Source organism: Aedes aegypti, chromosome 3, assembly GCF_002204515.2.
Source record: "Aedes aegypti strain LVP_AGWG chromosome 3, AaegL5.0 Primary Assembly, whole genome shotgun sequence".
In the NCBI taxonomy this organism is placed as follows: Eukaryota; Metazoa; Arthropoda; class Insecta; order Diptera; family Culicidae; genus Aedes; species Aedes aegypti.
In genome coordinates this window covers 368,812,691-368,832,521 of record NC_035109.1, presented here as the reverse complement: position 1 = coordinate 368,832,521, position 19,831 = coordinate 368,812,691, and the positions used below count along the sequence as shown (strand labels likewise).

The following is a 19,831-nucleotide window of genomic DNA, read 5'->3' as shown; positions in this document are numbered from 1 at the left end:
ATGGCTATCAGCCTGAACTTACTGGCAAGCCGAACTTGATTCCTCTTTGTCTTCAGCGCAGCTACCCACGCTGAACCAGCAAGCTGACTGACTACTGCACTTGCAAAAGCTTAGCAAAAATAAATCTGAACATTTGAATGACTGTTTTATTGGTTTCGTATAATTTTAAGATTTTTCTGTCATTTTTTGCGAGATTATGATAATTGTTATCAAATTATGTCTCGAATGTACTGGTTCAAAATTTTGGTCGATCCAATGCTGAAAAAAATAGCTATGTTTATTCAGTGATTTTTGTTATTAATGTCGAAACTTTAAGTAAAAACTTGGCAAACTAAATCCAAATAATATTATTGGTAAAATAACTACTAAGTAAGTTTAACTCATTGGTTTTTGAAATAAGCCCTAACAGGTAGTGCTTCGTGAAGCCCAAGCAGGACAGTTCGGTTTTGAGTCGTCCGATAGATTTTGCTGACGGGTTCACGCGTGTTTTCGTCGCCGAAGATTTTTTTCCCCTGTTTTGGAGCGTCTTGCTGGGTACGTATTTGGGAAGGCCCAAGCAAGACGGTTTATTTTCGGGACGCCAAGAAGTTTTGCTGTCAGTGTCAGTTTTGTGTTCAGTCGAGAATGGATTACCAACTGGTGAGTTCGTTTCATGCTTATGATAACACATATTTTCTTGAAAGCGTAACTTTTATGTAATATTAAAACAAACTTTGTATGGTTTGTCACTATAGGTGTCGGCATTGATTGTGCTACTTTTCCCCGAATGTCGTTTCCCCGAATGTCGGTTCCCCGAACGCCAGTTCCCCGAATTACCCTTTTCCCCGAATGCCATTTCCCCGAATGACCCACACAGAAAAAAATATTTAATTTTCAATGTGATGTAAACTGATGTCTACTGTAAAAATAAATCAAATTCGTGTGTTGTTACAGTATCATGTAAAATTAAATGAATATACATTCAATTTTCAACTAAAAATGATTGAATATTACATGATCGTGTAAATTTGAAGAAATGTCCCTGAGAAAGTTTTGTCGTTCAGCTGTCTATTATTTGCTTGCCCAATTCTAATATTTTGTAGTTGGCCGACGGGCCTCTTGTGGCGCTCGCATCACTTTTGTTCGAGTTTGACGTTTGCTCACTACCGCCACCTATTTCGCGGTTGGCCAAATGAAATATTTTTAGGTTTCGGTGTGAATGTTCACGTGACTATGTTTTAAATTGATAATTGTTCTAGCTGTTACGTCTGTTTGTCTGTGCATTCACCATTGTTTTGTCGTAATTTTGTATGATTGTTTACAGTTTAGAACCAGCTACACGTTGGGGTAGCAATAAAGAGCCGCCAGTACCACCCTTGGTAGCAACAGGCGTTCTAATAACAATATCAAATAAATTTTCATTAGTTTCTCTCTCACCACCAAGAACAGACGTTTAATCAGGTCCGTCCCTCGGTAGTGCAAAAGGTACCCAAGTATGACAGATCACAGTACACTTTTCACGGCATTCTAGATTACCTTATGAGCCTAAAAATGTTGGGCAGCTGCAAGGGACATAGAGATTTTTAATTTGTCTTTGGTTTAATTATTTCAAGAAGGCACTCTATACCCACATGGCTATCAGCCTGAACTTACTGGCAAGCCGAACTTGATTCCTCTTTGTCTTCAGCGCAGCTACCCACGCTGAACCAGCAAGCTGACTGACTACTGCACTTGCAAAAGCTTAGCAAAAATAAATCTGAACATTTGAATGACTGTTTTATTGGTTTCGTATAATTTTAAGATTTTTCTGTCATTTTTTGCGAGATTATGATAATTGTTATCAAATTATGTCTCGAATGTACTGGTTCAAAATTTTGGTCGATCCAATGCTGAAAAAAATAGCTATGTTTATTCAGTGATTTTTGTTATTAATGTCGAAACTTTAAGTAAAAACTTGGCAAACTAAATCCAAATAATATTATTGGTAAAATAACTACTAAGTAAGTTTAACTCATTGGTTTTTGAAATAAGCCCTAACAGGTAGTGCTTCGTGAAGCCCAAGCAGGACAGTTCGGTTTTGAGTCGTCCGATAGATTTTGCTGACGGGTTCACGCGTGTTTTCGTCGCCGAAGATTTTTTTCCCCTGTTTTGGAGCGTCTTGCTGGGTACGTATTTGGGAAGGCCCAAGCAAGACGGTTTATTTTCGGGACGCCAAGAAGTTTTGCTGTCAGTGTCAGTTTTGTGTTCAGTCGAGAATGGATTACCAACTGGTGAGTTCGTTTCATGCTTATGATAACACATATTTTCTTGAAAGCGTAACTTTTATGTAATATTAAAACAAACTTTGTATGGTTTGTCACTATAGGTGTCGGCATTGATTGTGCTACTTTTCCCCGAATGTCGTTTCCCCGAATGTCGGTTCCCCGAACGCCAGTTCCCCGAATTACCCTTTTCCCCGAATGCCATTTCCCCGAATGACCCACACAGAAAAAAATATTTAATTTTCAATGTGATGTAAACTGATGTCTACTGTAAAAATAAATCAAATTCGTGTGTTGTTACAGTATCATGTAAAATTAAATGAATATACATTCAATTTTCAACTAAAAATGATTGAATATTACATGATCGTGTAAATTTGAAGTGAATTCGATTGAAAAATAATGGATTGGTCGTTGAAATTTAGGTTTATTTTGATGCTCCAAATATGTGCATGAAAATAAACTTAAATTTACAACATATTTTTAGCTGTGCAGTTCCCCGAAAAGTGGTACTGTTCGAATAGGAGCTCTAATAGTTTTAAGTAGCAAGATGGTGCACTAGAAAGAACGATAGGCAATCGAAAGAAGGAGGTATTTGGTCTTTCTCGACTATACACATGTTGCCAAAAATGCTGAAGACGGTAAAACTCCTAAGAACCGCCAATCAAATAAAGAAGGGTGCATATCAGATGACCAGTACGTTCACTTACCTGAAATGTAAAAAGTTATGACAATTATGATTGCCAAAAACTGTTCGGGGAAGTGGGTTATTCGGGGAAACGGGATATTCGGGGAACAGGCATTCGGGGAACTGGCGTTCGGGGAAACGACATTCGGGGAAAAGTAGCACAACCGTCGGCATTATGCTTTTTTCTTATACAATTTGAATATACATATATTTTTCTCTTTTTGACATTATTAAAAATTATCTTTTGAATTGTTCGACATTGTGAATGTTGACGTATTTTCTAAAACTTCTACCATATCGAGACAAAATGCACAGTAATACTCATATGTAATTTTCAAACAAACTATGTATGGTTCGTCACTACAAGTGTCATTAATAAAAACGTCTTTTGAATTGTTCGACATTATAGATGTTGACGTATTTTTTCCAAAAACTTCTCGAGACAAAAATACAAAACTAGCTTTAAATACAAGTCGTGTATTTCCCCCTTGTCCATGGATCGCATCACCGACTAGAGGTGACTCCCAGATCTTTTCCTCCCTCACTAATAAACACCCTTCCCGTGGTGATTGTGGAGATGCAGAGGTATTCTCGGTCTCTAGAAGCAACAATCATTACACCCTAACATTCCTTCCCCACTGACTGTAAGGACTTGGCCGGCGCCGTTATTGATCAATAATATTAGATCTGCTAAAATTGCACTTCGAGAGTAAGCGGAAACTCCCATCCCTTATTCATTTGGATCGTAGTGCAATTCTTACCAGTTCCGATCAATCACGGAGTAGCAACCATTGACATGTACAGTCAGTCTATGCTATGCTATGCTATGCTGGTTTTTGAAATAAGCCCTAACAATTTTTGGTTGTGCGTATAATATAATATTATTATTTTCGTTACGTTATATCGAGGTTACGTTATATCGAAGCAAATTTTTTTTTCTAAATTTCGATCATCATGTATTGTTTGATTAGGGTCCTAAATTGATATTATTGACCTAGCAGTCATTTTCAGTCTATCTCACATATTTTTTCGATATTTTTCCATGATTATTTTTTATATTTTTTTCTTCTCATTTTACATTTTTTTTATTTTTACATCCCTTTTGCTGTAATGCTTAATAAAAAGTGTACTATGTTATCATAAATTAAGTCACATAAGAAAACAGATTTTCTAACGAATTCTATACACTCGCATGTTATTTTTTATCATATAAAATATGCACGTATATTGCCTCCCCTTGTGTACGTATTAGGCCTTTTCGCGACATCTTATACATGAAACTTTGCACATAAAGGCATCGCATAACACAAAAGGTGATTTCGTCACACGTATATGCTGGTTGTATGGGTAGTACATTGAATGGTTCTCTCATAAATATTTGGAGAAAGTTATAAATAATGAAATTGCTGGAGAAATTCCGAGAAAATTGTTTTTTAGGATTTTGGACAAACACCTGTACCATTTTATAGAATAATTTGTAGAAAATTACAAGAATTATAACTGGGTTGTTCTTTAAAAGGACTGCTGGAAGAATACATATAAAATTGCTGGAATAATTTATGAGAGATTCTTAAATTATTCCAGCAAGACTCCGAAAAAAATAAGGCATTGTAGGCGGATTGACTTGAAGAACTCATACTTGAATCATCTTTACATCCTGAAGAAATTACTTGGAGAAATTTTTGATCAAAAGCACAGTAGAATTCAAAACTATTGGAGAAATTCAAAATCGTTGAATTTAAAATTCCTAGAATACGGAATTCCTTGGAACTTGTTCTTGAACATAAAAAAAAAAATATGAAAAAATAAATATTATATGGATGGGCGATGGCAGCGTGGCCCGGCGATACACAAATCTAATCTGAGTTTGATCTAGTCTTTTTGGACACTAAGTCTAAATCAATAATTATTAAAGTTTTCATAGAAAATTGAAGTGATTAGCAGGCTTGGTTCCAGTGGCAGCGTTAATACTCAAAAATAAAGAAAAATGATGTATATAAATGTACAGCAATGATAAAATGTTGGTTTTAACATTGCGCTTATTGCTTTGATTTAGTATTGATTGTAGTTTAAATCTTGAAGATTGTAGTTCATAAATCATGTTTTTAATAAAAATTGGAAAAATAAATGGGAGCCAAAAAACGTTACGTCATATCCACACGCAAACAAATGTTTTAGTTTAATCTAATTAATCCATGGTAGAATTAAGAACTGCACCAGCGATTTTCAACCGACTACAAAAATCTGTTAAGCTTACTCTGGTAAAAATCACTAACCAGTGCAGTAAAAGTGACCATGTCCATAGTAGTCTAGACTACATAGCATTGTATTTCAAACCGTGACACTCACCTTACAACACAGTGTGGTCAAAAGTACAATGCCAAACTTGTCAAATCAAGAATGTTTCTAGTCATAAAAGCTGCAACTGTGATTAATTAAACCGAAAATATTTTCTTGTTTGGTGATGTTGACTATGTTCTGGTAGAGTTAACAGATTAGTGTAGTCGGTTGAAAATCGTTGGTGCAGTTTTTAATTTTACCATGGATTCAGTAGTTTCAACTATAAAATTTATTTCAGTGCAGCTTTTTAAAAGCGCTAATGGCTGCCGCGAACAGGTTCGCTTTCTGGTAGGGATCGGTCAATTTGACGTTTGGCTTGGGTCGTTTTATATAGGCCTTTTCATGTGACAGATCCGTCTATGCATTTGTTTACATCGCACAGTGGTCCAGGAATCAGTTTTACGCGGAAAGATGAATTTTGAGCTTTAGAATGAAACATTCGACAAAAACGGTCTTCTACAAAGTTGTTTGTATTAGTAAGGTCCTTTGTTTGGTGTTATTGAAAATTAGGGTGGACCACATTTTCATAGAAATTGTGTAACTAACTTTCTTATCTGTAGAAATTATACTATACATGCTTCAGCAAAGTTGTAGACCATTCAATTTTAAGCAACTTTGCCAAAAAAAGTTTGACCGATTTAGAGCTATTTTCCTACGGTGACATAGGGTGGTCCGAACAAAATTGGTTTTCTGGCTCTAGAGTTTTCAATTCAAATTTCTCATCAAAGTAGTCTATGAAACACTTTTAGAACTTTGAAAAATGCGTAGTTTGGTGAGTGAAGAAACTCGTTATCTCTTTCCGTTTGGGAGTTATTGTTGTTTTTCTCTCAAAAACATGCCTACTTTGATTGTGAATATTTTTGATTGGGGCAAACATAAAAAATATCTTTTGACGGCATTCAAAAGACAAAATAAAATTGTATATTATATCAAAAAATTACAAATGTGTTATTTTTGTAACTCTAATAAAATGCCCTTAAAAACAAATGATTTTAAGCAGAAAAACTTTAATAACTTTTGAACTAAAATAGATATCATCAATCTTTTTGCATGAAAATTTGCGTTTTGTTAAGTTCTAAAAGTCGTTCATAGACCGCTTTGACCAGAAATCTGAAATAAGAAAGATAGGGCTTTAAAACTATTTTGAAGATTTTCATAGTAAGTATTTCTTTATTATTTTGCATTTTGAGCATGAAAATAAAATTTTAGACAACAATGATCTTCTACAAAATTGTTTATAAAAATGTAGGCTTTCATACTGAGTCATTCAAAACTAGGGTGGTCCACAATTTCACACAAATCATATAATCAACTTTTTTATTTGCAAAAATACTGGTATATACTCTTAGGCAAAGCGGTAGAACTTGGAATTTTGACCAACTTTGCCAAAAAAAGTTTTTCTGTAGCTCAAAATTTGACCAATCTAGAGCATTTTTTCCCTAATCATCAAAGGGTGGTCCAACAAAAATCAGTTTTTCAATTCTAGTGGTTTAAATATTAGTTTCTCGTCAAAGTCGTCTATGTACGACTTTTAGAACTTAACAAAACGCAAATTTTCATGCAAAAAGATTGATGATATCTATTTTAGTTCAAAAGTTATTTAAGTTTTTGTGATAAAAAATATTTGATTTTCAAGGTGTTTTATTAGAGTTACAAAAATAACACATCTGTAATTTTTTTATATAATTTACAATTCTTTTTTTTGTCTTTTAAATGCCTTCAAAAGATATTTTTTATGTTTGCCCCAATCAGAAATATTCACAATCGAAGTAGGCATGTTTTTGAGAGAAAAACAATAATAACTCCCAAACGGAAAGAGATAGCGAGTTTCTTCACTCACCAAACTACGCATTTTTTAAAGCTCTAAAAGTGTTTCATAGACTACTTTGATGAGAAATTTGAATTGAAAACTCTAGAGCCAGAAAACCAATTTTGTTCGGACCACCCTATGTCACCGTAGTAAAATAGCTCTAAATCGATCAATTTAAGAGATATAAAAAAACTTTTTTTGGCAAAGTTGCTTGAAATTGAATGGTCTACAACTTTGCTGAAGCATGTATAGTATAATTTCTACAAATAAGAAAGTTAGTAACACAATTTCTATGAAAATGTGGTCCACCCTAATTTTAAATAACACCAAACAAAGGACCTTACTAATACAAACAACTTTGTAGAAGACCGTTTTTGTCTAATGTTTCATTCTAAAGCTCAAAATGCATCTTTCCGCGTAAAACTGATTCCTGGACCATAGTGCATCGGTGGAGGACCGGTGCTAACACGGGCCTGTCATTTTCATAGAAGAACTGTCATAGTGCTTCCCGATCAGCTGGTTTGAGACGTCATGTGAATAGGCCTATTGAGCGGACCCAAGCCAAACGTCAAATCGACCGATCCCTACCAGAAAGCGAGCTATTGGCGGCAGCCATTAGTGCTCGTAAAAAAAGGTAAAAATTACGTTTTATCGAGTTACGTTATAAAGAGGTTACGTTACATCGAGGTTACGTTACATCGAGGATTTTGCCGGATTTTGGCTTCGGGGGGCCCGGGTCAGATGTTCAGAAGAGGGCCCTTCATTCAAATAAGCCCGAAACGATAAACAAATGAAAGCTTAGTATTACGAATATAAAATATCCTAAAAACTTCAGAAAATTGTAATATTTCTTGAATTTGACTAATTTACGGGAATATTAAGTAACATGAATCATCTATTAAAAATACTTAAAAAAGTACAGAAGTACATAATGCAGGATAAGATAAAAACTTGACTGAATCGTTCTCAATCAAGGAAAAATGTATCAGCTGAAATCAAGAATAGATGATTCAGCGAGACTTAGATAACAAAAGCAAGGATTACATAAATGTTTTTTTTTTTTTAATTTTGCTTAAGATATAGTTTTAATATGAATTTGAATGACAATTGTTATTGAAGAAATAAGCGAATTGATAAATTGTTTTATATAGGTTTTTCTGATTTTCACATTTTTAATATTCGTAAAGATAAAGGAAACAAACGATTCTCTAGCGTTGCTTTTATCAGATCTTCATCTAGCTCAACTTCCAGAATTAGCTATATGAGTCTTCCCCAAAACTCATGCCTCAAACCCTGCTTATAATTTTAATGTTCCAGATAGTGACAACAGTTTGCAAGAACCATGCAGTCTTAAGCCCTCAGTACACTCTTTGCCAAGTGTGCAAATTTTTCCACACGCATAAACTAACACTTCAATATCCACTTGACACTTCAGATGTTTTGTCATTGTTGAGACCGATGTTTGCATGTTGGTTTATGCGTGCGGAAAAATTTGCACACTTGACAAACAGGGCTTTAGACAACATGCAGAAGATGCTATAGTCTTTATCGACAGCCCAAGAAAGAAAACCTTGCAGAGACCATAGCAAAATTATATATCCACTTGGACTAGCAATTTAGGGATCGACGAAAATACAATTGTAGTTATACTCTGTAGATTCTGATCAGCTACTAGTAAAAATTGCAATACTTAAACAAACTCTGTTAATTTGGGTCAAAGTTATGGTAAATTCTAAGCTCTTAGTAAAAATTGCAAAATGAATAAAAAACAAAAAAAAATATTTATACAAAATTATAAATATTTTACACAAAAATGGAATCATCGAATTAACTGTAGAATTTTAGATATGTTTATAATAGCAAAATTAAGAAAATGTTTGAATTTACGAGTAGCTTCGTTTTTTCAAGACCATTCCAAGACATACAGCACTATAATTATGACTGTATTAAACCAGAAAGTTGTGACACTATATTATTCCGAGATGTTTTTCACTTCTCGGGGGGGCCCCATTGATCGGGGGGCCCGGGGCATTTGCCTCCTTGGCACGCCCCCAAATCCGGGCCTGGTATGACTGTAATCACAGAGATAACCCAAGAAACATTTGCCTATTTTATAATCATTTATTAAGCAATTTTTCACAACTATATATTGAATAGTTGCTTTATTATATTACTTTGCAGCTGCTACGCACACATTGTTCAAGCAAATCTGGCGAAATTATTAGGATACCTATCATTTAGTGATTGTAATAATATATTGAAATGATGTTTATTCAGGTTTCATTTAGCCTAATAATGATTGATGATTTAACAACGCTAATTTAACAAACAGCATTATTGCAGTTTAATTCAGCATCATGTTTAACAACATTTTAATTATTTCCATGTGAAATCTTTGTTCAGGCGTTGTTCAAACAAATTTGGAGAAGTTATAAAGCGTGTATATTGACTTTATTCTACAACTTCAAAATCGCTTTATAAGCATTTATCTCAGCTTTTATTCAACTGCCACAAAATTAATTGAAAACAAATAAATGACTAAAAATCGCTAACGCCGTGTATATCAAATGCTGCGTACACTTTTACCTTGAAATTATAACCACTTTCAATAATTACCTGGATACTGGATTCAAACTCGAGACCTTCCCATCGTCAGCGGTATACCTTGCCATCTGCGCCATCCTTGAATTCATAGATCAGCTTTCCAGTGCCCAATATAAACCTCTTGTAGTTGAACATTGATCATGCTTGAGCTTCTGTTCAACAATGTCTAATCAACACGTGCTATGCTGATCAACAACTGAACAAGCGCATTACTTCTGCGGCTGTTCAGTACTGATGCGAGCTGAATTCAGTCGGCTATTTATAGCGCACAGTGAGAAAATTTATGTCAATGCTGGTCAAAAATAAAGTTTATTCACAAAGTAAAAAGTCTGAAATGATTAATCGAATTTCATAATAAGTTTTGACTTGTTAAAACTTTAATTTAATTGTTCATCTAACTATACTAAAATTTATTTATTTCATATATAACATTTTTATAAGATTTATGTATTTGTCGTACTTTTCCATATATTAAGCAATATAGAAATATAAAGTATATTTCAACCATTTGTATGCTCTTTTTGTTTTTCAAAATAATCCTATATCAAAAGACTCAAAATATTTTCTAAACATAATTGAATAATTGTATTGAGAAAGCATCAGTTATTATTGTATCCAATATGTTTTATATATTAGTAAGTTAGTGATGAATTCGCCAAGGGCGATAAGCCACTCAAATAGAGATAAATAATAATAATATTCGTAAGTTGAACATTGTAATACATTAGGAATACAACGCAATTTTTAAATATTTTGTCCATTTTTCGAAAATTTGGTTATGGTGTGACCTCTTTTGTAAGGCTTATTTGTTGCTGAACAATGCGTTTATTAATCGTTATTTTGGCCTTCTTTGGATTAACTGCTCGGATGATATATCTGTGTTGTATTAAGATTTTATAAAATACCTATTCAGCTTTAAATCATGCTCATGTTAAGCATGGAAACAGCTGAAGTGCGAAGCAACCAAAACGTTAGTTCGTCTCCTGTACATCTGTTCACACAATTATATTTGTTTGGTGGAATATTGGCTCTTTAATAGAAGGAAAAATGAATTGTTCAACTCATTAGTAAAACAATCTTGACAAGTCGGCAGAGATTCTTTGGAGAAGTTTAATAAGTGTTGATACTACTATTATTCATTCCAATGACAAATGTTGAACATTGTCTTAAATTTGGATCCAAATAGCATCTTCTCAGCTCTTTGTAGGGCATTTTTTCAGCTGTCACCATTATTCAACAATAATGGAATATGTATGTTTATTTGTGACTCTGGACTGTAAGTTTGGTAACAACTTTCATGTAATTATTGTTAAATTATTATGTATACTTCGATTATCATTAAAATGTTATGGTTAGTAACTTTTTCCGATATCAAAAACGTCGCAGATGATGATCACTACATTTGAAAAATTTAAATCATGATGTTTTTAATCCAATTCGAACATTACCCTCGTTGATCCATAGTCACATACATGTCTTAGATTTGATTTGAAAAACATTACAAACATTTGAAAATAACATAAAAAGACATGATATGTTTTGCTTGAATAAAAGTATACTCATATACTGCTATTCGCATTGTTTTTAAGTTTTACTAATCATGCTGGTCAACATTTTAAGTATAAGATAATGAAACTTTTGTTGTTAATCAAATGTCCAATATTTTACTAAAATGATGGCTACAACCTATAGAAGCTTTTAATCAGTCAATTGTTAAACTTCTTATGTGTTGTAGAACAAAAGCTACTATATTTGCATTTTCGGAGGCTTATTCAGCTCTTTTTCGAAACACGAACTTCAAGTGGAAGAACAGCTTTTTTATAAGCGGAAATTAATTTTATTCAATTAATGATTCAACTAAAAATTAGTTCAGTAATGGTTGCTGCTATGCAGCTTGTATTAAACATGTAAGTAGCTTAAAAGCTACCAATTGTTCCTTGGGATATCTCAGGCATCTTCACAAGCTTTCAGGTTTATACCATGTTCAAATCCTTGCTTATAAATAAAAGTTCATAGGTATTTGTCAATACTGCACCGTGCATGATTTTGAAATTTTATGTTATTTTCATAGTAATAAACATTCTTTAACGCAAAAACTTCACAACACACAATTCGACAATAGTCACGACAAGCAACGTTCATTTACTGCAACTTATATTGAAATTTATGCTCCATTACGAATAAATAAAATCGTGTGTTCGATGATCAATTTCACTTTTCTGATCAATTACACCCGATTTTACGGTATTCCGAACTAAAAAGGTTTTAGGTGAATTGTTCTCATTTAGTTGATCAACTTTATCAAAGACACCATTTTTGTATCTCATAACTGGGCTAAGATATAATCAAATAAAGTTTTGACTCACTAGCGCCATCTTGGGAGTGTTTTTCGAAGTTGTAAGGTTCTATGCGAATAGGTATTATTTAGTTATTGAACTTTGTCGAAGACACCAATTTTGTATCTCATCGCTGGACTTAGAAATAACCGAAGCAAATATTTGTACGCTGGAAAGTTGTTTCATATGTTGCTTATATATGCGACATTTGTTGGCGTCTGTGCGCCACCTGGTGAGTTAATTCTGAATTAAAATAGTTACCAAGTGGAAGTCAGCAGTCCTGTGATCAACTTTGCGGAAGACAGTTTTCTCCTAAACCTCTTTATTTTCAATATATTTGCTCTACAAGTACCGTCGTTTGGGGTGAGAATGGGTCAAAAAGGGATATGTACGATTTATCTTTTAAATAACTATTGCAATTTAACTCCAATAAACTTCAAATTTGGTGTGTATGTCCTTTGACTGTTCTAAAAATAAAAGAAAAATATTTATTCACAGCGGCACCAGAAGTGAATGAAAATTGACCCAATCTCACCCCATAGAGGGGGTGACATTGGGTCACTTTAATTGAAATAACTTGGTTTTGAGAATATGATTGCAAAACTATTCACAGCTGAAAAATATTGATGAAATACGATGCAAACAAAATGAAAAGATGTCTATGATGTTTCACAGGTATGATAAACCCACTTAAAAGAACGATTATACCAAAAAATTGAAGAGGTATGAGAAAAAATATGTAAACCCAACATTTATCGTCAAGTTTACATAAATTTTCTCGTTTTTTCCCTCTAATTGTCTTCAAAGTCTCATCCCCATTGCCATAAAGCCTATTCAGTTTCCCCAAAGGTATACTGAAACATTGATTACACTGCGGAACACGTTTATGTCTCCAGCATCAAAATACTTCTATTTACTTAATTAAGGGTTGCTGAATCCATTGCCGTTTACATAATTATCATAGCACGTCTAGTTTTTGAGATATTAGGTGTTGAAAATGCAAAAAATGACTATTTCAGCCAACTTGCATGCAAGTTTGCCAGCTTGTAAGGAAATTTATTTGCTTAATTTGCCACAGAATTAAAACTCTATGTGTATAACAATACTTATCATCAAAGTTCATAATACTTTTCATGCGGAAAAGTTATTTTTTGATGGTTTAGAAAAGTATTGTATTTTGCCATATAAGAGTAACGAGAAATTTTGTATGGAGACTGCAAGCATATTGAAAAAATCGGTTACCCTAAATTTAATCGTGAAATTTCTACCAAAATATATCTAAAACGAAAGTTTACGTCCTCTTTTACATGCTTGGTGGATAAAATCACAAAAAAGTTTGATAAAATATACTTAAAATTTTAGGTAAACATCAACGAAACCAATTTTTTATACAACTTTGACGACCTGTAGCTTAAAATTGTGACGTGCTGGAAAATTTCTGAAAACAGCATCAGATTCAGCAACCCCAAATCTACTAGAGACACATAATTTGATTCTTGAGACACGCAAAATAGTCATTTTTGTTGCGCTGTGTTATTTTAATCCTTCGCAAATGTTTAAATTTCGGTGCGACATCCCACGATCAATACATTTTAGGCAGATGTTGATGTCATAATCCCAGTATATCAGCGATCTTACTCATTTGTACTTCCGTGAGATGTTTCTATAATATAAAAACAATGAAAAATAATTAAATTTAAAAAAAAAAAACAATCCATTTGATAAAATTTTACGATGTTGCTGCGCACGAAACACAGTTGCTGGTTTGAGAAGTTGTCAAAATACGTTGTATTGTTATTCAATGCACGGAATACTCAAGTAGACTTGTTTGATGTTTCAGAGATGCTGTATTTAGAAAGAATAAACACATCTTAATGAAAAATAATTTACTATCGTTCTTGCTTGACCCAATCTCACCCCCATTTTTGATGTTTTAGATACCGTACCGAAAAAAGTTATTTTTTTGTGGAAAAATCTAATAGATTCCGGAAAATACGTGTGAAGTGTAATGAAAAGACTTTCAACCTTCTACTACACTGAAATGAATTTTATTGTAGAAACTACTGAATCCATGGTAAAATTAAGAACTGCACCAACGATTTTCAACCGACTAGATTAATTTGTTAACTTTACCAAAACATAGTCAACATCACTACACAAGAAAATATATTCTGTTTATTTAACTACAGTTGTAGTATTTATGACTAGAAACATTCTAGATCTGACAAGTTTGGCATTATACTTTTGACCACACTATGTTGTACGGTGGGTGTTACGGGTCGAAATACAATGCTGTGTAGTCGAAGTTACTGTGGACATAGTCACATTTACACCACTGCTCAGTGGTTTTCACCAGATTATAGTAAACTTAACAGATTTTTGTAGTCGGTTGAAAATCGTTGGTGCAGTTCTTAATTCTACCATGGATTCGGTAGATTATACAACAAAATTTGTTTGCGTGTAATATAACGATAGACGTTAAAGTACATGCGTGATACTTTACACAGGAGAAATTTAATGTTGTAAATTTTATCTAGCTTCAATATACAAGATTATTGATATAGTAAACAAAAACTACTATTTCTAAAAATGTATATTGTGATGAATTACGTGTAATAATATGTTCCCAAACATATGAATTAATGATTTTAGTAATATCAGCGTTATTATGTGAAATATTTCCTATTTATAGGACGCTGGGCGTTCGGGGCTTCTGTTCTATTTTTAGGACGCTGGGCGGATATGGGTTAATCTGTTAACTCTACCAAAACATAGTCAACATCACTACACAAGAAAATATATCGCATAATCTGAGATAACGCCCTAAAAGCCATTGGTAACCACGTGTGTAGCTCGTTGTTCTTGAGCAAATGAATGAATAAGCATCCAAACAAACGTTCCTAACAGGAAGAGAATTCTCTTTCTCTTTCGCTTTCTCATTAATGATCCTTTCTTCACCAAAGAGTTTTGTTAAATAACGTCCATTAAAATGCTCAGATACAACGAGCTACACACATGGTTACCAATGGCTTTTAGGGCGAGATCATAAGTTATGCGAGATATGTTCGGTTTATTTAACCAGAGTTGTAGTATTAATGACTAGACACATTCTTGATTTGACAAGTTTGGTATTATACATCTGACCACACAGTGTTCTACGGTGGGTGTCACAGATTGGAATACAATGCTTTGTAGTGGATGCTACTATGGACATGGTCACATTTACTGCACTGCTCAGTGATTTTCACCAGATTATAGTAAACTTAACAGATTTTTGTAGTCCGTTGAAAATCGTTGGTGCAGTTCTTAATTCTACCATGGATTCGGTAGGTAATACAACAAAATTTGTTTGCGTGTACATTAGAGTGATACAAGTTTTGAAATTTTTGCTCCCCTATGCTTAAACAATTTTAATTATGATAAATAGCATCCTCCCGAAGTTTGAAGTGATTCAGATGAAATTTGACTGTGCACACGCCATTTGAAGTTTATATGCAGATTACTATGGAAAACGCCAATCTTTTGTGTTCAGCCCTCTATCTTTTCGTCGTAATATTTTATGGAAAAGTGAATACACTAATCTCATGTGAAAACTTTTTAGCTACAACTTTGCCGAAGACCACATTTTGATTGGACGTCAGGATAAATTGTTATTCATCATCATATAGTTGGTTTGCATGTAGCATGCTTCACCAACTGTTCGGCAGGCAACAGTAATGCTCCTGGCGTGAAGAATAGATCAAAGTAATCCAGGCTACTATGTTCTACAGCAAAAAAGCAGTGTTGCTCTGAAAGTAATTGAATGATCATCTCAGCATGGTAAAGACTTTGTTATCAATAATAACAAATTATCCTTAAATCCCATTGTAGTATTATAGAGCAAATGGAAAAACAGTAATAAATTATTTACGATCGATGATTATGAAAATACATAAATTCAATTGTCATTGTATACACGAATAAAAACCGTTAGTGTATTTCCTTCAGTGTAATCTTAAGCATCACACGACAGTTTTCACGTCCGGTCCGAGCACAAACGATAGAAGATCAACACGAAGATGCATTCTAACAATAAGAACGAATGAGAGCGAGTGAGCCGAATCGTCGCAGTAGAGAAATGCGTCGATAGAGACAGCACTGGGATATGGTGGTGGAAGAAATGAAGAAGCGAAAGAGGAAAGGAGATGGAATGTTTTCGGCAGCGCACTAGGACTCAGTGTTGCCACAAGTACAGATTTATCTGGAAAGGTACAGATTTTTTGATAGGTTTTGGTACAGATTCTGCACGGTACAGATTACAGATTTTCATGAAAAAGTACAGATTGGTACAGATTTTTGGAATTGGTAATTTTGCGACAAAAAAAATCGTGAACTAATTTTCACAAAACCATAATTGAAAGATACAATTTCCATAGAATTGTACCGTTTTGACTCGAAATCCGGACACTTAAGCACCGGGTTAACTTCAAGCACCATTTTTATAATTCATAATTTATATTCCCTTTATTTTTTGTGGTTTATTATGAAGTTAAATGTTTATTCTATTGCATGATGTAATAAAAACAGTGATTTGTTACGCAAAAAACGTTTAAATATGCGAAAACATGAGATGTGTCTTGATTCGAAATCCGGACACTAATAATAGGTTGCTTCGAAATCCGGACACTTTTGCTTCGAATCCCGGACACCTCTTTTTGACTAAATATTCGCATATTTTGTATAAAATTCAATACACCAACTCTAAATTCCATAATTTTGAACAGTTCACTATATGTAATCACAAAATCTTGAGTCGGAAAAACGCTGGAGCTGCCTGAAAGGTACACAAAGTTTTGTCAAAAATTACTTCACTCACCTTATGCTAGCGCCTGGATTCACAATGCATTACCCCACCTATAGTTTGATTCATGGTAACACTATTGATTTAATGCATCAGAAACAAAAGTAACACAATTTCTTCTTTGTAATGTTCAAAAATTAATGTTCGTTGGTTAACTAGACACAACAGCTCCCAACGAACTGGATTAAACTTAGTTTTCTTGAAATATTCGTGTGCGTCCGGCTTTTGAAGCAGTCAAATAATATGCTTCTTAATCCGGACACTGAGAATTTTTCACACAAAAACCATTAATCCGAGCATTTTTGGTCATTTACACTTCACAGCAATAGGACACAATAGTTAGCTCTTCATTTAAAACGCGGTTTCGCACAATAACATTGTTTTCAATTCAATTTATATCGAATCTTCTTTCAACGGCAACTGTAAGATGTAATCTAGCAAGGACTGAAATGTGTGGAGTATCGATACGCAGTTTGTTTTTTATTGTTATTTTATTATTAGCCTACTGCGATATATTAACAACTATACCATACAATTAAAGTTGAAGAACATAGAAAAATTTGAATTTATATTATTAAAAATGTAAAAACAGTCATAGTGTCCGGCTTTCGAAGCGTCCGGCAATTCGAAGCAAAACGGTATAATAATTATATTACAAGTGAAATCATTTTAATAAAAACTATGTTAAACTTCCAAGTTCATTAGGATTTTAAGAGTTCTTTCAACAATTTATATTGGATGTGGTACAGATTTTGGGTACAGATATTTAAAATCTATGGTACAGATAAAAACAGATTTTTGTGCCTTCGGTACAGATAGAAATGTGGCAACACTGCTAGGACTCGCATTGGGATCTGTCGATGCGCAACCTCAGTCTAATGACGAATTTAAACGCGGACGGTTTGTGGTCGGGATCGTTTTAAAAAAAGAAAAAATATAATATTCGGCCGATGTCGCAAAATTTAAAGAAAATAGTTTTTATTTTGAAAGAATACGACACCCATCAAAATGTGGTCTTCAGCAAAGTTGTAGCTGGGAAGTTTCCACATGAGATGAGTGTGTACACTTTTCCTTAAAATATTATGACGAAGAGGTAGAGGGCTGGACACAAAAGATTGGCGTTTTCCATAGTAATCTCCATATAAACTTCAAATGGCGTGTGCACAGTCAAATTTCTTCCGAATCACTTCAAATTTTGGGAGGATCATTTTGATCATAATTGACATCGTTTAAGCATAGGGGAGCAAAAACTTCAAAATTTGCATCAGTCTAGTGTACATGCAGAGCACAATAGAATCAAAATTATAGATAAACCGCTCACATGAGTGATTTTTTCCCACTATCCATTACGCCAGCTGAAAGCTTCTTGATGTGCGAGCTTTCTGCGCTGGATGAAAGCTCGTTGCAAATATGTTTTCAGTCACAGGGCGACTGCAAAGCGCGCAATCAAACAACAACAAACAGTAATCGGAGAAAAGTCGAACCGCGAGCAGCTGTTTGCGTCGTTTTTGTTGCAGTTATTTTACCGGTCAAGTGTTTTCCTGTAAATTTCAACCAAAAAATAGTTTTTGTGATGTGAATCCGCCAGTGCATCTAATGCCCAATCACTATCCGTTCGCTCGTCAACCTCCCCGCCCGAGAATGAGTGGATTGTTCAAAGTCCCGAGAGCGCCCCCGGGAGGAGGCCCTCCTACGCTTTCGGCTGGTGGCAGTAGAATTGGTTCCTCTAGCAGCACTTCCTCGACAAGACCGCGGTTGAATTCCTCCCAGAGCGTTTTCTCCAAAAGGCGGCAGGTCTTCGGTGGAGTAACACAATCAATTTCAGCTTTTCGGGAACCGACACGCAACGGAATCGTCGGAGAGTCGACACGCCAATTGATGGACATGGACGAAACACTGCTGAATGCGGTCAATTTGGACGTGATTGAAAAGCAGGCGGATACTCCGCCGGTTCCAGGGGAGGAAGAGCGGCCAGAAGGTGCAAACGGTGCAGCAAAAGGTAAGGATTAGGGTGTCTAAGAAATAAAAACTTTATAGTACATTAAATGTACTTTCTAATATTTTCTCAACTATTCATGTAAAAAGAGCTTTGAAGAGTAAGTACACTCCGCAATCTACTAATTACTAATTTGAACTTTTCTAGTACAAGCGATGCTTAAAATTTCGGGACCTTCCTTAACCGAGTGGTTGGAGTCTCCATGCTGAAGGTGCCTAGGTTCGATTCCCGGTCGGTCTAGGATCTTTCCGTAGTAGATATTTTCATGATTTCCCTGGGCATAGAGTATCATCGTACCTGCCACACGATGAATGCGAAAATGGCAACTTTGGCAAAGAAAGCTCTCAGTTAGTAACTGTGGAAGTGCTCATTGAACACTAAGATGAGTTAAGGCTCTGTCCTAGTGAATACGGAATGCCATGAAGAAGAGGAACATTTCGGGGAAATTGGCATTTGTAGAAATGACATTCGGAGAAAAGTAGCACACTCTAAATAGGCATACAGTGGCCCAATTTCATATTCGTACGGGATACTGTTTCCACATCAAGTTAGTAAAAAACCTTTAAATGAAGTATTGAGCTACAAATACTTTATCCACATTGAAGGTAATAGGTGTCATCTATTGTTTGCCAATCAAAAAATGTTTCCATTTACATTCATCTTTGGATTAATAGAAAAGTATTGAATTGATGTCTAAAATTCACCCAATTCCATATTCGTACACCTACCAAAATTCAAACGCACAACGTTCAAAACTAAATTTAGAAGCTCTATTTGATTACTGAAGTGCTTTATTATGATGTTCAGATATAGTGAAATACATTTCGACAATTTATTAGTGGACATATATGAAATTTAGGTAAAATTATGAGAAATGCCAGTTTTCCGATTTTTGCTATTTAAATTCAAACAATAACGTTTATTTTTGTCATTGGATCCAATCTATAGATTATACTCGTAAGCTCAGATAGAAATTT

At 34.3% G+C, this 19,831-nt stretch overlaps 1 protein-coding gene across 2 annotated transcripts in view; it reads left to right on the top strand.

Annotated features, from left to right (window-relative positions):
* The first annotated feature begins 18,310 nt into the window (after positions 1-18,310).
* Positions 18,311-19,831, top strand: part of LOC5575094 (helicase POLQ-like) — a 44,226-nt gene continuing 42,705 nt past the window's right edge. The window contains exon 1 of one of the 2 annotated variants that reach the window (XM_021850281.1): positions 18,311-18,857. In XM_021850281.1, the coding sequence (XP_021705973.1) occupies positions 18,455-18,857 (403 nt within the window). In that variant the 5' untranslated portion in view covers positions 18,311-18,454. The remainder of the gene's footprint in view (positions 18,858-19,831) is intronic. The other variant, XM_001661768.2, reaches the window with a different exon arrangement.